Source organism: Branchiostoma floridae, unplaced genomic scaffold (genome assembly GCF_000003815.2).
Source record: "Branchiostoma floridae strain S238N-H82 unplaced genomic scaffold, Bfl_VNyyK Sc7u5tJ_1585, whole genome shotgun sequence".
In the NCBI taxonomy this organism is placed as follows: Eukaryota; Metazoa; Chordata; class Leptocardii; order Amphioxiformes; family Branchiostomatidae; genus Branchiostoma; species Branchiostoma floridae.
In genome coordinates, this window is record NW_023365779.1 from 145,515 (window position 1) to 162,102 (window position 16,588).

Here is a 16,588-nt window from a genome sequence, read left to right on the forward strand (position 1 = left end):
GCTCACCAACATGCATGCTCACACGACATGTATGCTCACACAACATGCATGCTCACACGACATGTATGCTCACACGACATGCACGCTCACACGACATGCACGCTCACACGACATGCACGCTCACACGACATGCACGCTCACACAACATGTACGCTCACACGACATGCACGCTCACACGACATGCACGCTCACACGACATGCACGCTCACACGACATGTATGCTCACACAACATGTACGCTCACACGACATGCACGCTCACACAACATGTACGCTCACACAACATGTATGCTCACACAACATGTATGCTCACACAACATGTATGCTCACACAACATGTATGCTCACACAACATGTATGCCCACACGACATGTATGCTCACACGACATGTATGCTCACACGACATGTATGCTCACACGACATGTATGCTCACACGACATGTATGCTCACACGACATGTATGCTCACACGACATGTATGCTCACACGACATGTATGCTCACACGACATGTATGCTCACACGACATGCACGCTCACACGACATGCACGCTCACACGACATGTATGCTACTGGAAAGGGTTGCAGTCCTTAGAACGGGACGTTAAGCCGTGGCCTACTGTTTATCGTGCTTGGCGAAAAGAGCTTGGTCCATTTGCCCTGTACAATGATCTTGTAAACTGCACATAGCATCTGTCCTCTCTGTCACAAGCAATGGAGTAGCTATAAGCTTAACTGGATCAAGACTACTGTGCTTGTTGAAAAAGAGCTAGTGGGATATACAGGTACAATGAACCTGTAAATACTGTACATAGCACCGGTCTTCTCTGTCACAACCAGTGGACGACTAGCTCTTTAATGAGTTAAACTGGATGGTGATTACAAAGTTGCTCATAGCTACTCTGTTTTTGTGAAAAAACTTTGCTGATATGCTCTGTATTCTATTTTGTATTTACTAACGATGGAACAAGTTTATCACACTGCCTGGACCCAGTCCTAGGCAAAATGCCGTCCCACCATGCCATGCAGGCAGCTCATAATGGTTGCTCACCACTGCGAGTCCCAGCCCTATTACCCACTGTAGATCTACGGGCTGATAACATGCGCTGTTTTGTCACCACTTCAGTTTGAAGCGAAAGTGAAAGTATCTCTGCAATCCCAGATAACGGGAGAGATAAGATCTCCCAGCGTCCCACCATTCACTTTCACTTTACCTGAGGGGCAGCAGTGGGAATGCCTACAGGAGCTACTGTTTGCCCGGATGTGACCTGAGGTCTGGAAACCTGATGTGTCAGCACATGTGGTAGCTAGGGTTCGTCTCCTGTGTGGATCTCAGTTGGCATTATCTGGGACTGCAGAGATACTTTCACTTTCACTTCAAACTGCCTACAGGAACTCCTGTTTGCCTGGACGTGACCCGATATGTGAAACCCCGATGTGTCAGCACTTGTGTTGATATAATAGCAAGGGTTCATCTCCTGTGTGGATCTCACTGTCTAGTCTAACTTCCACGAGTTGCAGCCAGTCATCTCCACAGAGTTATGCAACAATATGCTCTGGGGTTGTGATGGGGATGGACCATTAACAACTTGCTCTGGGGTTGTAATTGGGATGGGCCATTAACAACTTGCTCTGGGGTTGTAATTGGGATGGGGTTGCTCTGGGGTTAACAAAATAGTTACATTTTGACTTCTTTTTTTACTTACAATGAATTATTATGGAATAGTTCATTCTAGTTTAAGCCCTTGATAATATTTCATTAATGACCTGGTCCTTTCTACTAGTTATGGATGGTCTCTCACCAGCATGGATAACTACAGATGGTATCTCACCAGTATGGAAAACTACAGATGGTCTCCCACCATTGTGCATAACTACAGGTGGTCTCTCACCAGTGTGGGTAACTACAGATGATCTCCCACCAGTGTGGATGACTACAGATGATCTCCCACCAGCGTGGATAACTACAGATGGTCTCCCACCAGCGTGGATAACTACAGGTGGTCTCTCACCAGTGTGGGTAACTACAGATGATCTCCCACCAGTGTGGATAACTACAGATGGTCTCTCACCAGCATGGAAAACTACAGATGGTCTCTCATCAGTATGGAAAACTACAGATAGTCTCTCACCAGCGTGGAAAACTACAGATGGTCTCCCACCAGCATGGAAAACTACAGATGGTCTCCCACCATTGTGCATAACTACAGGTGGTCTCTCACCAGTGTGGGGGACTACAGATGATCTCCCACCAGCGTGGATAACTACAGATGGTCTCCCACCAGCGTGGATAACTACAGGCCTTCAGACGTCCCATTGAGTCCACCCACAGGGTTTATCTCCTGTGTGGATCACTACGGTGTCTGGAGCACCCATTACTCAGTTGGAGATTCCAACTTTACTTGAAGATGGCACCTCTCAACTCTCACTTTGTGGGGTTGACGTGACATTTAGAGTCAAGACAATTTACTTAAGGAACCTGTTTGTAGAGGACATGACCTTCAGACTCAAGACAATGATGAAGGAGCTTGTGTCTGAGGGAAGACATGATGGTGGGACTTAAGACAGTTCTTAAGGAACTTCATGCAGGGGAAAGGCAAGACTTATTGTTGCATTAAGTTCTTGCCACTGCAGGGTTCTCCTAAGTACTTTAAGGAATTGAAAGTGAAAGTAACAAAGTTGAAGAGTTATTGGCACTGCAAAGGTGGCTGACCTTGTACTTAAGGAGTTGCAAATGAAAATGACTTAAGGAATTGCAAGTGAAAGTGATTTACAGTTGAGAAGTTCTTGGTCCCCCTTAGTACTCAAGACACTTCTCAAGGAATTAAAAGTAAAAGTGACTCACAGTTTAGAGGTTCTTGGTGCTACAGGGTACCCCCTATACTGAAGACGCTACTTAAGGAACTGAAAGTGAGAGTGACTTGCAGTTGACTTGCAGTTGAGAAGATCTTGCTGCAAACTTTCCTACTTAAGACACTACTTAAGGAACTGAAAGTGAGAGTGACTTACAGTTGAGAAGTTCTTGGCGCTGCAGGGCTCGCCCTTGTACTTGCAATCCAGCAGCATATCCTCGATTTGGTGGCCTGTCCTATCGTAGAAGTCAAACATACTGAACTTTCCCGGCGTAAATCCGTCGAAGTTGGTGAGCTCGCGAATGCGCTCCATTTTCTGTCGCATCTCCTGGTGGTCGGAGGGGTTCTGGTCCATGTGGTTTAAGAACTCTTCGCTGATCTTGAGCCTGGGCCTGGGTAACGTGTGGTCGATCAGGTCTAAGATGTCGGGGCCGGCATAGAATAGGTCCTGTTGATTGACCTGGCCGAACCGGAAGCTGTTCATGTTACAGATGGTCACGGCGGGGAAGTTGAGTCCGTTTACGGCCGTGAGTTCGTCGAGCTTGGTGGCGTGCGGGTTGGAGAGGTAGTACTGCACGCGGTCTGCAGTCTGCACGAGCAAAACCGCCACGCAGCCGCAGAACACCCCGGCCCACAGTATTCTCCTGACCGTAAACCTGCCTTCTGTGAAGATATGGGGCAGCCCATGCATAGAAGCACTTGCAGCAAACACGTTAATATCCGAGGGTTTAGGCACATCGTGGTTGGGCGAGCCACCTTCCATCATGGCAGCGGCGGATACAATTACAAACCTGAAATCCTTGCAACTTTGTCTTCCAGGAAACTGGCCTGTTTCCTTTTGTTTACAAAAACTGGCTTTTCTTGCAAAGAAACAGATTTTCCAGGCTTTCGTACAAAATCTGACTTGCCTTTGAGAAAAACTTTCCTTTCTTACAGAGTAGAAAACTGTACAGAGGTTTTAGCCTGGTTACGAGGGAAGTTACAATGGGGGGAGGACAAATGCAGGCCTTATCATTGATCTCATTATGCCATTTACATAATGTGGTGGCAATCTAAATGATTATTTCATGGACTGAATGTGCAGTCTAGTGCATGGCAGTTGTCGCCCTAGCTATAACAGTTGTCACCCTAGCTATAACAGTTGTTGTTACCCTATCTATAAACGTTGTTTCCTAGTTATGGCCCACAGGGAAACGATTCTTCCTGTCACCTTGCGTGGCCCTGCATGACGAGTATGAAACTTTAATGTTACCCTGGTTCCGTGGCTGGGGTTTAATCAGGCAGCTATTCCCCTCCAAGCCGCTCCAGGCCCATTTGTTTAATCAAAACCCAGCTCGGTATTCCATGGGGCACTCATCCATTCCAAACACCCACGCAGACTACGCCAAAAATTCCACAGGAATTCCGGGGTCACAAACAGGAAAATTCTCCTTGTTTACCTCGCAAACACGCCGGTGTCCCCGCTCCTGCCACAAACCCGCAGTAACCGTGGTAACCCTCTCCGTGGCAACCCCGAGCCGCCTCCCTCTCGGTAGCCGGTAATGAGAATAATCCCCGATTGTCTTGGTCGAGCCTTCGATCCCCGATCTGACGTCGATACCTCCCCCAGCTCACAAGTGGCAATATTTCCAACTGTGGCGAGCACACACACACGGCCCGCTGTAGCGACGGTGTGGCGATCTGTCACTCCCCGTGGATGTAGCGACTGACTACCCCATGTGGCAATCCATGCACATGCTCGCGCTGTGACGATTCCCTCCAATTGTCTGGGGAGAATGCTAATTTGTGAGTCACAAAGCTCCGCTCCGGATATAAACTATGCACAAGTGCTGCCAGCAGTGTGAGCCCTTCCCTGCCGGTACACGGGCCTTTCCAACTTGCTCATTCACAGCCAGTGCCTGGAGATGTAGAGCTAGTACACACGGCCAATGTTGGAGATGTACAGCCCGTACACACGGAGATGTACAGCAGGTACACACGGCCAATGTTTCCCCAATATTTCCTAGCTGCAGTCCGCTCCACAGTGCAGGGCCTTTCCCAGCCAGTGTTTCCACACACAGTCACATAAAGTACACTTCCCCAGCACAACGTTACTCACACACAGCACAGTTTCCCCACCACAGCAGTACTCAGCTGCCACACACAGCACAGTTCCCCAGTGTTTCCCAGCGGCACAGGAAGCGACCCGCGGTGCAGTAAGAGCGGCCCCTCTCCGGACCCAGAGCTGCCGTGTCACCGGGAGTGCATTATAAAGCTGGCAGCGGTGCCTCTGCTCCCCTCCCAATAAATTATGCACACCAAATGCAATAGCTTCGCTCCGGCGAGCTCCACGGCCCGGCAGTGATGCACAGGCAGACAATTACCTTCAATGATCCCCCATTATTTGCATGGATCATGAAATTAGTATTTTGCCGGTGATGTGGCTAATGGGCCAATCGTCGGGTACCGCGCTCCTCTCCCCATCTGCCACGCAGGAATATTCCGCTCCCGAGCTTCCTCGTGCCAGTCGCTCAAACCCTCATCCGTCTCCTCCTCCACAGCCAATAACTGGCACACATCTGGGTACCGCTGTCCCCACACTTTCAATTAAAGCCCAGGCCTGCGGGGGGTTCAGGGGGGTATCGGAACATCTCAGGCCAGCAAAACAGATGTCTTCCTGACATCCACACTGGGGACTAACCCACACAACCACACAGGGGAGTAACCCTCACTATATCAACTGTGCAGCCACACTGGGGAGTGACCCTCACTATATTAGCTGTACATCCACACTGGGGAGTGACCCTCACTCGGTCAGTTGTGCAGTCACACTGGGGACTAACCCTCACTATATCAGCTGTACATCCACACTGGGGAGTGACCCTCACTCGGTCAGTTGTGCAGTCACACAGGGGACTAACCCTCACTATATCAGCTGTACACCCACACTGGGGAGTGACCCTCACTCGGTCAGCCACACTGGGGACAAACCCTTGTTATTACTACTTCAGCTGTGCAACCACACTGGAGACAAACCCTAACCCATTCAGCTACACAGCCACACAGGTGAGGAACCCTAACCAGTTCTTCTGCATATCTGGAGACGAACCCTGCCAAGCATCCACACTAGAGACGAACCCCGCCAAGCACCCACACAGGAGACGAACCCTGCCAAGCATCCACACAGGAGACGAACCCTGCCAAGCATCCACACAGGTGATGAACCCTTCCAGTCCAGCCCAGCACCCTGAGCAATGCAGGCCGAATTCAGCACAATTCAGGACTTATTTTCCACTACATCAAATAAAGCGCTCCCCAGTCCGCGCTTACACGGCACAGGAGAAAGCTGCCAACATCACTTTCACTCGTCCTCCCCAGACAATACTCGGGAATCGGCTTCTCGCCGTGTTGTAATCTGCCTCACTCCCGAACCATTCCCCATCACATCACAGGAAATGATTGTTTCCAAGGCGATGGTTTATTCCCGGCATGGTTGGTTATATGTGGAAATCTGATCGCCCAAGTTATGAGAACACAAGGAGGCTATTCCTGGTGCCTTTGTTTGGGGCTGCTCAATCGTGCTTTCCTGCCTAGATCTCAAGGTTACGGGTTCGAATCCCAGCCTAGCTCTACTGTTCAACACCACAACCTACTAGTACCGGCTCTGATATTCCTGCTGCTTTGTTTGGGGCTGCTCAATCGTGCTTTCCTGCCTAGATCTCAAGGTTAGGGGTTTTAATCCCAGCCTAACTCTACTGTTCAACACCACAACCTACTAGTAGTGGCTCTAATATTCCTGGTGCTTTGTTTGGGGTGGATGGATCACGTTTTCCTGCCTAGATTGCAGGGTTACGGGTTCGAATCCCAGCCCAGCTCTGCAGTGCCATCACAAGTACAGGCTATTAGATGTTCCTGGTGCTTTTGTTTGGGGTTGATGGATCGTGTTTTCCTGCCTAGATTGCAGGGTTACGGGTTCGAATCCCAGCCTAGCTCTGCAGTGCCGTGCCAGTACAGGCTATCAGACGTTCCAGGTGTTTTGTTTGGGGTTGATGGATCGTGTTTTCCTGCCTAGATTGCAGGGTTAGGGGTTCGAATCCCAGCCTAGCTCTGCAGTGCCGTGCCAGTACAGGCTATCGGACGTTCCCGATGTTTTGTATGGGGTTGATGGACCGTGTTTTCCTGGCTAGATTGCAGGGTTAGGGGTTCGAATCCCAGCCTAGCTCTGCAGTGCCGTGCCAGTACAGGCTATCAGACGTTCCCGGTGCTTTGTTTGGGGTTGATGGATCGTGTTTTCCTGCCTAGATTGCAGGGTTACGGGTTCGAATCCCAGCCTAGCTCTGCAGTGCCGTGCCAGTACAGGCTATCGGACGTTCCCGATGTTTTGTATGGGGTTGATGGACCGTGTTTTCCTGGCTAGATTGCAGGGTTACGGGTTCGAATCCCAGCCTAGCTCTGCAGTGCCGTGCCAGTACAGGCTATCAGACGTTCCCGGTGTTTTGTTTGGGGTTGATGGATCGTGTTTTCCTGCCTAGATTGCAGGGTTAAGGGTTCGAATCCCAGCCTAGCTCTGCTGTGCCGTGCCAGTACAGGCTATCAGACGTTCCCGGTGTTTTGTTTGGGGTTGATGGATCGTGTTTTCCTGCCTAGATTGCAGGGTTAAGGGTTCGAATCCCAGCCTAGCTCTGCAGTGCCGTGCCAGTACAAGCTATCGGACGTTCCCAGTGTTTTGTTTGGGGTTGATGGATGGCACGGTTATCTGGCGATCTGTCCCCCGATAACGCCCTGGGAGGGAACAATATAGTCTCATATACACCAATGATGCCGTGTTGTTTAATGGGCCCATTTCAGGAAGGCTGGAAAGCCGGGTGCGTACATGTATGGACTTCTGTACACACAACAATATACATTTGTAGTATGCACTTATAATATATATTGGACTGTGGGCGCATAATTGCATTACATTTGTGTAGGGTGACATACTTAAGATACTATTCTATACTACCAGTATACAGTATATTCTTGATATTTAGAATTAAACTGTCAGAAAAAAAAGCATACTTGTATTGCTTGTCTTACATTTTCGCATGGCATTTTGAAATTCAAGCTCGGAAAAGAGCCAGGCTTAAAACTAAGATTTTGCTGACTTCTACTCTGTGTTATTTTCTTCAGCCAGCATTTTTATGTGCACCAAAATGTTCAGTTTTTTGGCACCAGAACCTATTCCTATATAAACATGAATGTAAGCCCAGCTGCCATCTACAGCGATGATTTGATGCTGCTGTGTTTCTCACAGATCCAGTTGGAGAGAAAGCGAAGCCAGATCGGTGCTGTTGTCATCTGGCCCAGCCTCTCCACCAGCCTAAATTGATTGCATTGAAAACTGCAAGGGGAGCACAGCATATTCCAGCCCTAAATTTTTAATTAAGATAAATTGAATTTGGCCCTGGAATAATCGATAGCTGCAATGAAATTATAAGAGGCAGGCAGGTTGTGCTGGGAGTGAACTCAGCAGCAAATTTGTCATGTCGTAATGCAGGGAACAACCGGCAAGTTGGTCCCGCGGGGCGGGGGGGGGGGGGGTGGGGTTGGCGGGGGGTGGGACTGCTTCGCTATGCAGCACCATATCTGCACACAGCATAACTATTGGCTACTCGGAATAAGGGTTGGTAGACTGGTCTAGCTCTGCTCTGCTATGCACCACAGTCCAGTACTATAGGCTGCTCGGAATAAGGATATATACTGCTCAGTACTATAGGCTACTAGGAGTGCAGGGATAGTGGTTCGTATCCTGGTCTAGTACTGCTCTGCTATGCAGCACCACAACCCAGTACTAGAGGCTGCTAGGAGTGCAGGAATAGGGGTTTGCATCCTGGTCTAGTACTGCTCCACTATGCAACACCACAACCGAGTACTACAGGTTGCTGTAACTATAGGGTTAAGGGTTCGTATCCTGGTCTAGTACTGCTTTTCTATGCATCACCACAACCAAGTACTAGAGACTGCTGTAACTATAGGGTTAGGGGTTCGTATCCTGGTCTAGTACTGCTAAGCTATGCAGCACCACAACAAGTCAGTACTATAGGCTACTAGGAGTGCGGGGATAGTGGTTTGCATCCTGGTCTAGTACTGCTTCACTATGCAACACCACAACCGAGTACTCTAGGCTGCTGTAACTATAGGGTTAGGGGTTTGTATCCTGGTCTACTGCTAAGCTATTAAGCTATGCAGCACCACAACCCACTACTATAGGCTACTAGGAGTGCAGGGATAGGGGTTCGATTCCCAGCCTATCTCTCCTCTTCCTCATCGTTTTGAGGTGACTACTATCACCATGCTGATCATCTGCTATGCCCTGCAGCACCACTGACCACTAGTATAGGCTAGGAGTGCTTTGGGTCTGTTTCCTTACTGTTTCTGTAGCAGGGTATTTTTGATGTGGAGGGGTTGCCAGCCCTGCCCTTTAACGTGCTGGATGCACCTTCTCAAACAGAGTTACCTCATTTTATGCCCTTCTAAAAGAAAGGTGTAGCCCCAGCTAAGAATTCAGGATTGAGCCGGGGTCTCCCAGTTACCAGCGAGCTCCGATGTGAGGCTGCTACCAATTGAGCTACAGGGACACCCCTGTGCACGATGGCCAAACATCTGTGTTTGAGGTCCAACTACACTGTCCCCCCAGCCCCACTACGCTGTCCCCCCAGCCCCACGATGGCACGATGGCCAAACACCTGTGTTTCAGGTCTAACTACGCTGTCACCCCAGCCCCAGGATGGCACGATGGCCAAACATGTGTTTCAGGTCCAACTACACTGTCCCCCCAGCCCCAGGATGGCACGATGGCCAAACATCTGTGTTTGAGGTCTAACTGGGCTGTCCCCCCAGCCCCAGGATGGCACGATGGCCAAACATCTGTGTTTCAGGTCCAACAGGGATGTCCCCCCAGCCCCACGACGGCACGATGGCCAAACATCTGTGTTTCAGGTCTAACTGGGCTGTCCCCCCAGCCCCAGGATGGCACGATGGCCAAACATCTGTGTTTCAGGTCTAACTGGGCTGTCCCCCCAGCCCCAGGATGGCACGATGGACAAACATCAGTGTTTCAGGTCCAACAGGGACGTCCCCCCAGCCCCACGACGGCACGATGGCCAAACATCTGTGTTTCAGGTCTAACTGGGCTGTCCCCCCAGCCCCAGGATGGCACGATGGCCAAACATCTGTGTTTCAGGTCTAACTGGGCTGTCCCCCCAGCCCCAGGATGGCACGATGGACAAACATCAGTGTTTCAGGTCCAACAGGGACGTCCCCCCAGCCCCACGATGGCACGATAGCCAAACATCCAGGTATCGGTTCTATAACTGTCAGGCCTGAGAAATGGCCTCGGCTCATTCTTGGCTGCGTTTCGCCAGGATCAATGCCGAACAGTAACACAAAAGGGCAGGTTGGTAGATTATATCTGCACTGGACCACATTGCAGATTAGATCCTGTCTGTCTGAACTATACATGACCCACACCAATGTCTACGCTAGGGATAACACATGTGCCCTGGGGACAGTCTCCAGTCCACCAACATGACCCACACCAATGTCTGTAGTGGGGATAACATGTGCCCTGGGGATGGACTGTACATGACCCACACCAATGTCTGTAGTGGGGATAACAAGTGTGCCCAGGGGATGGACTATACATGGCCCACACCAATGTCTGTAGTGGGGATAACATGTGTGCCCAGGGGATGGACTATACATGACCCACACCAATGTCTGTAGTGGGTATAACACATGTGCCCTGGGGATGGACTATACATGGCCCACACCAATGTCTGTAGTGGGGATAACACATGTGCCCAGGGGATGGACTATACATGACCCACACCAATGTCTGTAGTGGGGATAACATGTGCCCTGGGGATGGACTGTACATGACCCACACCAATGTCTGTAGTGGGGATAACACATGTGCCCAGGGGATGGACTATACATGACCCACACCCATGTCTGTAGTGGGGATAACACATGTGCCCAGGGGATGAACTATACATGACCCACACCAATGTCTGTAGTGGGGATAACACATGTGCCCAGGGGAGGACTATACATGACCCAGACCAATGTCTGTAGTGGGGATAACAAGTGTGCCCTGGGGACAGTCTTCCAGTCCACCAACATGACCCTTAAACTTAAACTAGACATTACCAAGTACATGTACACTAGAACTTGACATTACCAAGTACATGTACACTTAGTCTAGAACTTGACATTACCCAGTCCATGTACACTAGAACTTTACACTACAAGTGCATGTACACTAGAACTTGACATTACCAAGTGAGTGTACACTAGAACTTGACATTACCAAGTACATGTACACTAGAACTTGACATTACCAAGTACATGTACACTTAGTCTAGAACTTGACATTACCCAGTCCATGTACACTAGAACTTTACACTACAAGTGCATGTACACTAGAACTTGACATTACCAAGTGAGTGTACACTAGAACTTGACATTACCAAGTACATGTACACTAGAACTTGACATTACCAAGTGCATGTACACTAGAACTTGACATTACCAAGTGCATGTACACTAGAACTTGACATTACCAAGTGCATGTACACTAGAACTTGACATTACCAAGTACATGTACACTAGAACTTGACATTACCAAGTGCATGTACACTAGAACTTGACATTACCAAGTACATGTACACTAGAACTTGACATTACCAAGCACATGTACACTAGAACTTGACATTACCAAGTACATGTACACTAGAACTTGACACTACAAGTACACGTAGACTTGAACTTGACACTACAAGTGCATTTAGACTTAAACCTGACATTACCAACTAGATGTAGACTTGAACTTGACATTACCAAGTACATGTAGACTAGAACTTGACATTACCAACTAGATGTAGACTTGAACTTGACACTACAAGTGCATTTAGACTTAAACCTGACATTACCAACTAGATGTAGACTTGAACTTGACATTACAAGTGCATGTAGACTTGACCTACAACAGAAATGGATCTGTAGCCACAGTAAGAATATTCTCGTCTCCCTCGTGGCGTTACCTTCCAAATTAAGCCGCTGGCCGACAAATAATGTGCCCTTTTACTGTAATTTGATACTTTGCTGTTCTATTACTGGGACATATAGTAGCTCCTGCTGGGGCCGTTGCCATGGTAACTATGGACCTGGGGGTTGTAATTTTTCCGTAGCCGAGTCCCAAGCTCCAGTGTTAGGGGGGTAATTATAGCCAGGGGGTCAATTATAACCATGGGGGGTAAATTATAACTAGTCTATTACAGTCTGTAGGATGGTTAATAGCCACTAGTTGCTAGGTTAGTAATAACCAGCAGGTAGTTTAATGATAACCAGTGGGAGGGTCCATTATAACCAGTGGGAGGGTCCATTATAACCAGTGGGAGGGTCCATTATAACCAGTGGGAGGGTCCATTATAACCAGTGGGAGGGTCCATTATAACCAGTGGGATGGTCCGTTATAATCAGTGGGAGGGTCCATTATAACCAGTGCAGATTAGTGTAGTTAATAACCCAATTCATGGAACCCACAACTTTAAAGGACATTAGCTTAGCCAGAGAAAAGTGGATAAAAACTTGGCAAGTAAAAGCTTTTTCCAAATAATAGCAACTTCATACTTTAAAAAATGTTCTCAAAAACTCTTCATACGAACCAGAAGTCAATTGTCAAAAGCCAAAAAAGCAGAGCCATTTTTATCCATTAATTTTCCAAGCTAAACCATTTTCCTGCCTCCACAGTCTCTGATGCCGGTTCACATGAATTTGAGACGGTGCCGATGATTTATTGGTTTTTGCGTCGGCGTATGTAAATTTCCGACATGGATAAAGGAATGGAGGCAATTACTAATCAGTGGTGTTTAAAGCCTGCGTTAAAGCTGACTGCTGCGCTGCATACGTGATCAAGGCGCGGGAAACAGCGGGAAGACAAACGGGCAGCTTCGGCTCGTGTTTTATCATCAGCAAGACGCCGGTGGAGAAATGTCTGGGGCTGCACGATGCTTCACAATCAACAAGCCTGCGTTTGTAGCATGCTAGGGCTGCACGATGCTTCACAATCAACAAGCCTGCGTTTGTAGCATGCGTCACCAGGAGGAAATAAAAGCAAGTTATTGGATGTTGCTGGTTTGTGTCATGTTTTACAATAAAAACAGAGAAGATCTAAGCAATTAGGAACAAAGCAGTGTGGATAAATGGTTCATGCTTGAACAATCAACAAGACTTAGTCTCCAACATGCGTCACCATGAACAAAACTAATGTGCTTTTTTACAGGAATTTGTTGCTTGTGTCATGTTTCATAAAAGGAAGAACCCAGTTTCAATAGTGACAAATACGTCGGGTCATGGTGTGCTATGATAAATGAGACTTGGCTCGCAGCATGCATCACTGAGAACAAATAGCAGAAAGCTTTCATTAGCAGGACTTTGTTGGTTTGCAGATCATGTTTCATACTCAAAATGGAGAAGCTTATTTCTGTAATTAAGGAGGATATAGGGTTTAATACAGGCATCGTTTAGTGACATGTCTGAATAAAGGACTGGTTTTGAGTTACAGGCATACCTTCATACCAAACATGGAGAAGTTATTACATCTGCTGGTTACAGGAATCTACTGGTTACAGGAATCTACTGGTTACAGGAATCTGCTGGTTACAGGAATCTACTAGTTACAGGAATCTACTGGTTACAGGAATCTACTGGTTACAGGAATCTACTAGTTACAGGAATCTACTGGTTACAAGAATCTACTAGTTACAGGAATCTACTGGTTACAGGAATCTACTGGTTACAGGAATCTACTGGTTACAGGAATCTACTGGTTACAGGAATCTACTGGTTGCAGGAATCTACTGGTTACAGGAATCTACTGGTTACAGGAATCTACTGGTTACAGGAATCTGCTGGTTACAAGAATCTACTAGTTACAGGAATCTACTGGTTACAGGAATCTGCTGGTTACAGGAATCTACTGGTTACAGGAATCTGCTGGTTACAGGAATCTACTGGTTACAGGAATCTGCTGCTTAGAGGAATCTTCATGGAATCACTTATCTCCCAACACTAACACTAAACAGCATCACCCAGAACAACTGGACTGGCAAGAATTAGGCAGAAGAACCAGCAAGCTGGAGCGAGTCGGAACAACAAGGTTTATCCCTGCCCCCTACATCGCCTCGGCAACTGCGCGGGAGGTTGCCATGGCAACACATATCCCCGAGTTGTTCCATCTCTCAGCTCGCATTTCCAGTCGCTGAAGCGTGGCGAAAGGAGGATACTGAACATTTTCTGCCGGTTATATTACAGGTGCGGTGAGCGCTCGCCAAGAATACTAAACACTCAACACCTCTCCCTTCAGACAGACTCTATCTTGTTCATTGTCTGTTTTCCCCATCTTACCAGGGTTGGCTATGGGTTGGCACTTGGACATTTTGTAAACGAGACTTTTGAAGTACGAACGATCCTCCCAAAAAATTCCAAATGTACAAAACTGTTTTTCACCTTTTGTCGGTTTATACGTACTAAACTTTACGTCATCTCAATGAGCAACCACTGGTACATTTGAATGATTTTATCCGTATATGCTGCTAAAAACTAGAGTTTCCCCATTGCTTAATCATTTTTTAAGACCTCAAATCTTCCTTCATTCCCTTACAGTATGACATATCTACAGTTAACTTCCACGTCATCATAGTGAACACACCATGGACTATATCAAATTAAATCATATAATAATGCCTCCGTCATCATCAACATTCATACCCACAGACACATGTATGGCACTAAACCCACACGTTTTGCTATTATCTTAAAATCAAACACACTAAACTTTACGTCATCTGAATGACCACGCTTCTGCTTATATCCCATAATGTTTATGATGTCTTTCTCATTATAACACCATCTATAGCCAAGGATATCTATGCCACTAAAAACCAGGTCAACAATCATTTCTGACTCTAAAATGTTACCAGCGGACATTTCCTTTCAGACATTAACAGACCTTTCTTACAGGTATGAATAGAACATCTGAAGGAGGTAGAAATTCTTCTTAAGTTTTAGATGCTGCAGCTGTTTCACGCAACTGTTGTCACTTTTGAATGCAAATCTTTCAGGTGAAATTATTCTTAGACTGATCTCTGAGACTCATGGTAAAATATTCTGATCTCTCCTAATAAAATATTCTCATCTGTCACAGCAAAATATACTGAGCTGTGCCCGTAAAGATACTCCATATGCCCAGGTTTTATGTATTTCTCAACATATTCAGATCTGTCTGGTAAAAATTTTCTGTTCTCTCCTATAGTAAATTATTCTGATTTCTCGTATGCTAAAATATTCTGATCTAAAGTGAAATATTCTGATCTCTGCTATAGTAAATTATTCTGATCTGTCACAGGAAAATATACAGAGCGAACCCATAAAAAACTCCATATTCCTGCAGGTTTTTATGTATTTTTCATGCTGCCCTCTGATGGGTCTGCGGATGAGGAGAATCCAGATGAAGTGGAATTGTTATCTCTGCAGCAGTAAAGATCTCTATCCAGACTGTAGCAGGGTTTTTTTACAGTCGACTCACAATAATCTGATGGGCAGAGTCAAGATCAAGATCTCTATCCAGACTGTAGCATGTTTTTTTTATAGTAAACTCTCTATAGTGTAACCCTGGTCCTACACTCTACAGGTAGTTCAACCCTCTCCTAGCTGCTTTAAACTCACAACGTTTTGATGGGGCTGCAGATGAGCAGAATCCAGATGAAGCTACTCAGCAAAGATCTGCTAAAACTTTAGCGGGGGATTTTCATTGGTCCTACACTCTACAAATCCACTGAGGACTGCACCAAATTAATATTGTCATAATGTTGACATAAGAATCTATCAACAAATTTGGTGGATAACCCTGTGTGATTTTTTTGACAAGTCGTTTGATATCAATTTACTCAAGTATTCAACAACTAGAGCAACTTCCAACACTCTCAATTTCACCACTGAAACAATGAATATCTCAGAACTGTAGTAAGCCTATCTTATTGGTATGTGTGAGGCAGACTGTCTATTGTTGCAATCCACCACACTTCATGTTGTTTAAATGCACCGAGTACTGTATCAACTATGCAGGTGGCTGATGAAATCCAGATTCTGTTATAGACTGGAATGCAACACGCATCCACCACTAGCGTGGCTGAGATGGACTAACTCCTCCTGTCTGCATCAGGACCAGCTCAGCATGGAGATGGACCAGACTCAGTATGGCATGAGACAGAGATGGACAGGGCTGTTCCTGTGACCAAAGTGTTAAGCTTTAAACCAGTCCAGGAGGACCTCATTCTTGTGTGCAGGGTCTGAGGTCATTAGTACATGTCAGGAGCACGGAGATTTGAACACATCTTTACACATGGTAATGGCCTGGTAAAAAATGTCCAGTTAAACCTCACATCTAGCTCTTAGTACTCACATGTACAATGTTAGGTACCTAGTACAGCTGTGGCCAGGGGGAAACCCCACATCTAACCATTGCTACCAACAATGTTCTGGTTTGAGCCTGTAGCTATGAGAGAATGTCTGTGTGGGAGCAGGAAAAAGCCAATGAGGCACCCTGGCATAACTGCAAACTTTGGGGTCAGATGTACGTGTGTGAGAGAGGCGAGGGAAGCCACATACTCATTACTGAGGCTAGCTTAGGGGTCGGATGTGGAGGCCATGGAAACTGCACTGA

The 16,588-nt window shown here is 47.0% G+C and overlaps 1 protein-coding gene across 5 annotated transcripts in view; it reads right to left on the reverse strand.

The window, feature by feature from the left end:
- LOC118408435 (acid-sensing ion channel 1C-like) overlaps positions 1-16,588 on the reverse strand; it is a 273,733-nt gene that overhangs the window by 105,943 nt on the left and 151,202 nt on the right. The window contains exon 1 of one of the 5 annotated variants that reach the window (XM_035809251.1): positions 3,002-4,754. The exons of 2 other annotated variants lie outside the window; for them this stretch is intronic. In XM_035809251.1, the coding sequence (XP_035665144.1) occupies positions 3,002-3,610 (609 nt within the window). In that variant the 5' untranslated portion in view covers positions 3,611-4,754. Of the gene's footprint in view, positions 1-3,001; positions 4,755-16,588 lie in introns of those variants that run through there. 2 more of the 5 variants (XM_035809249.1, XM_035809248.1) reach the window with 2 other exon arrangements.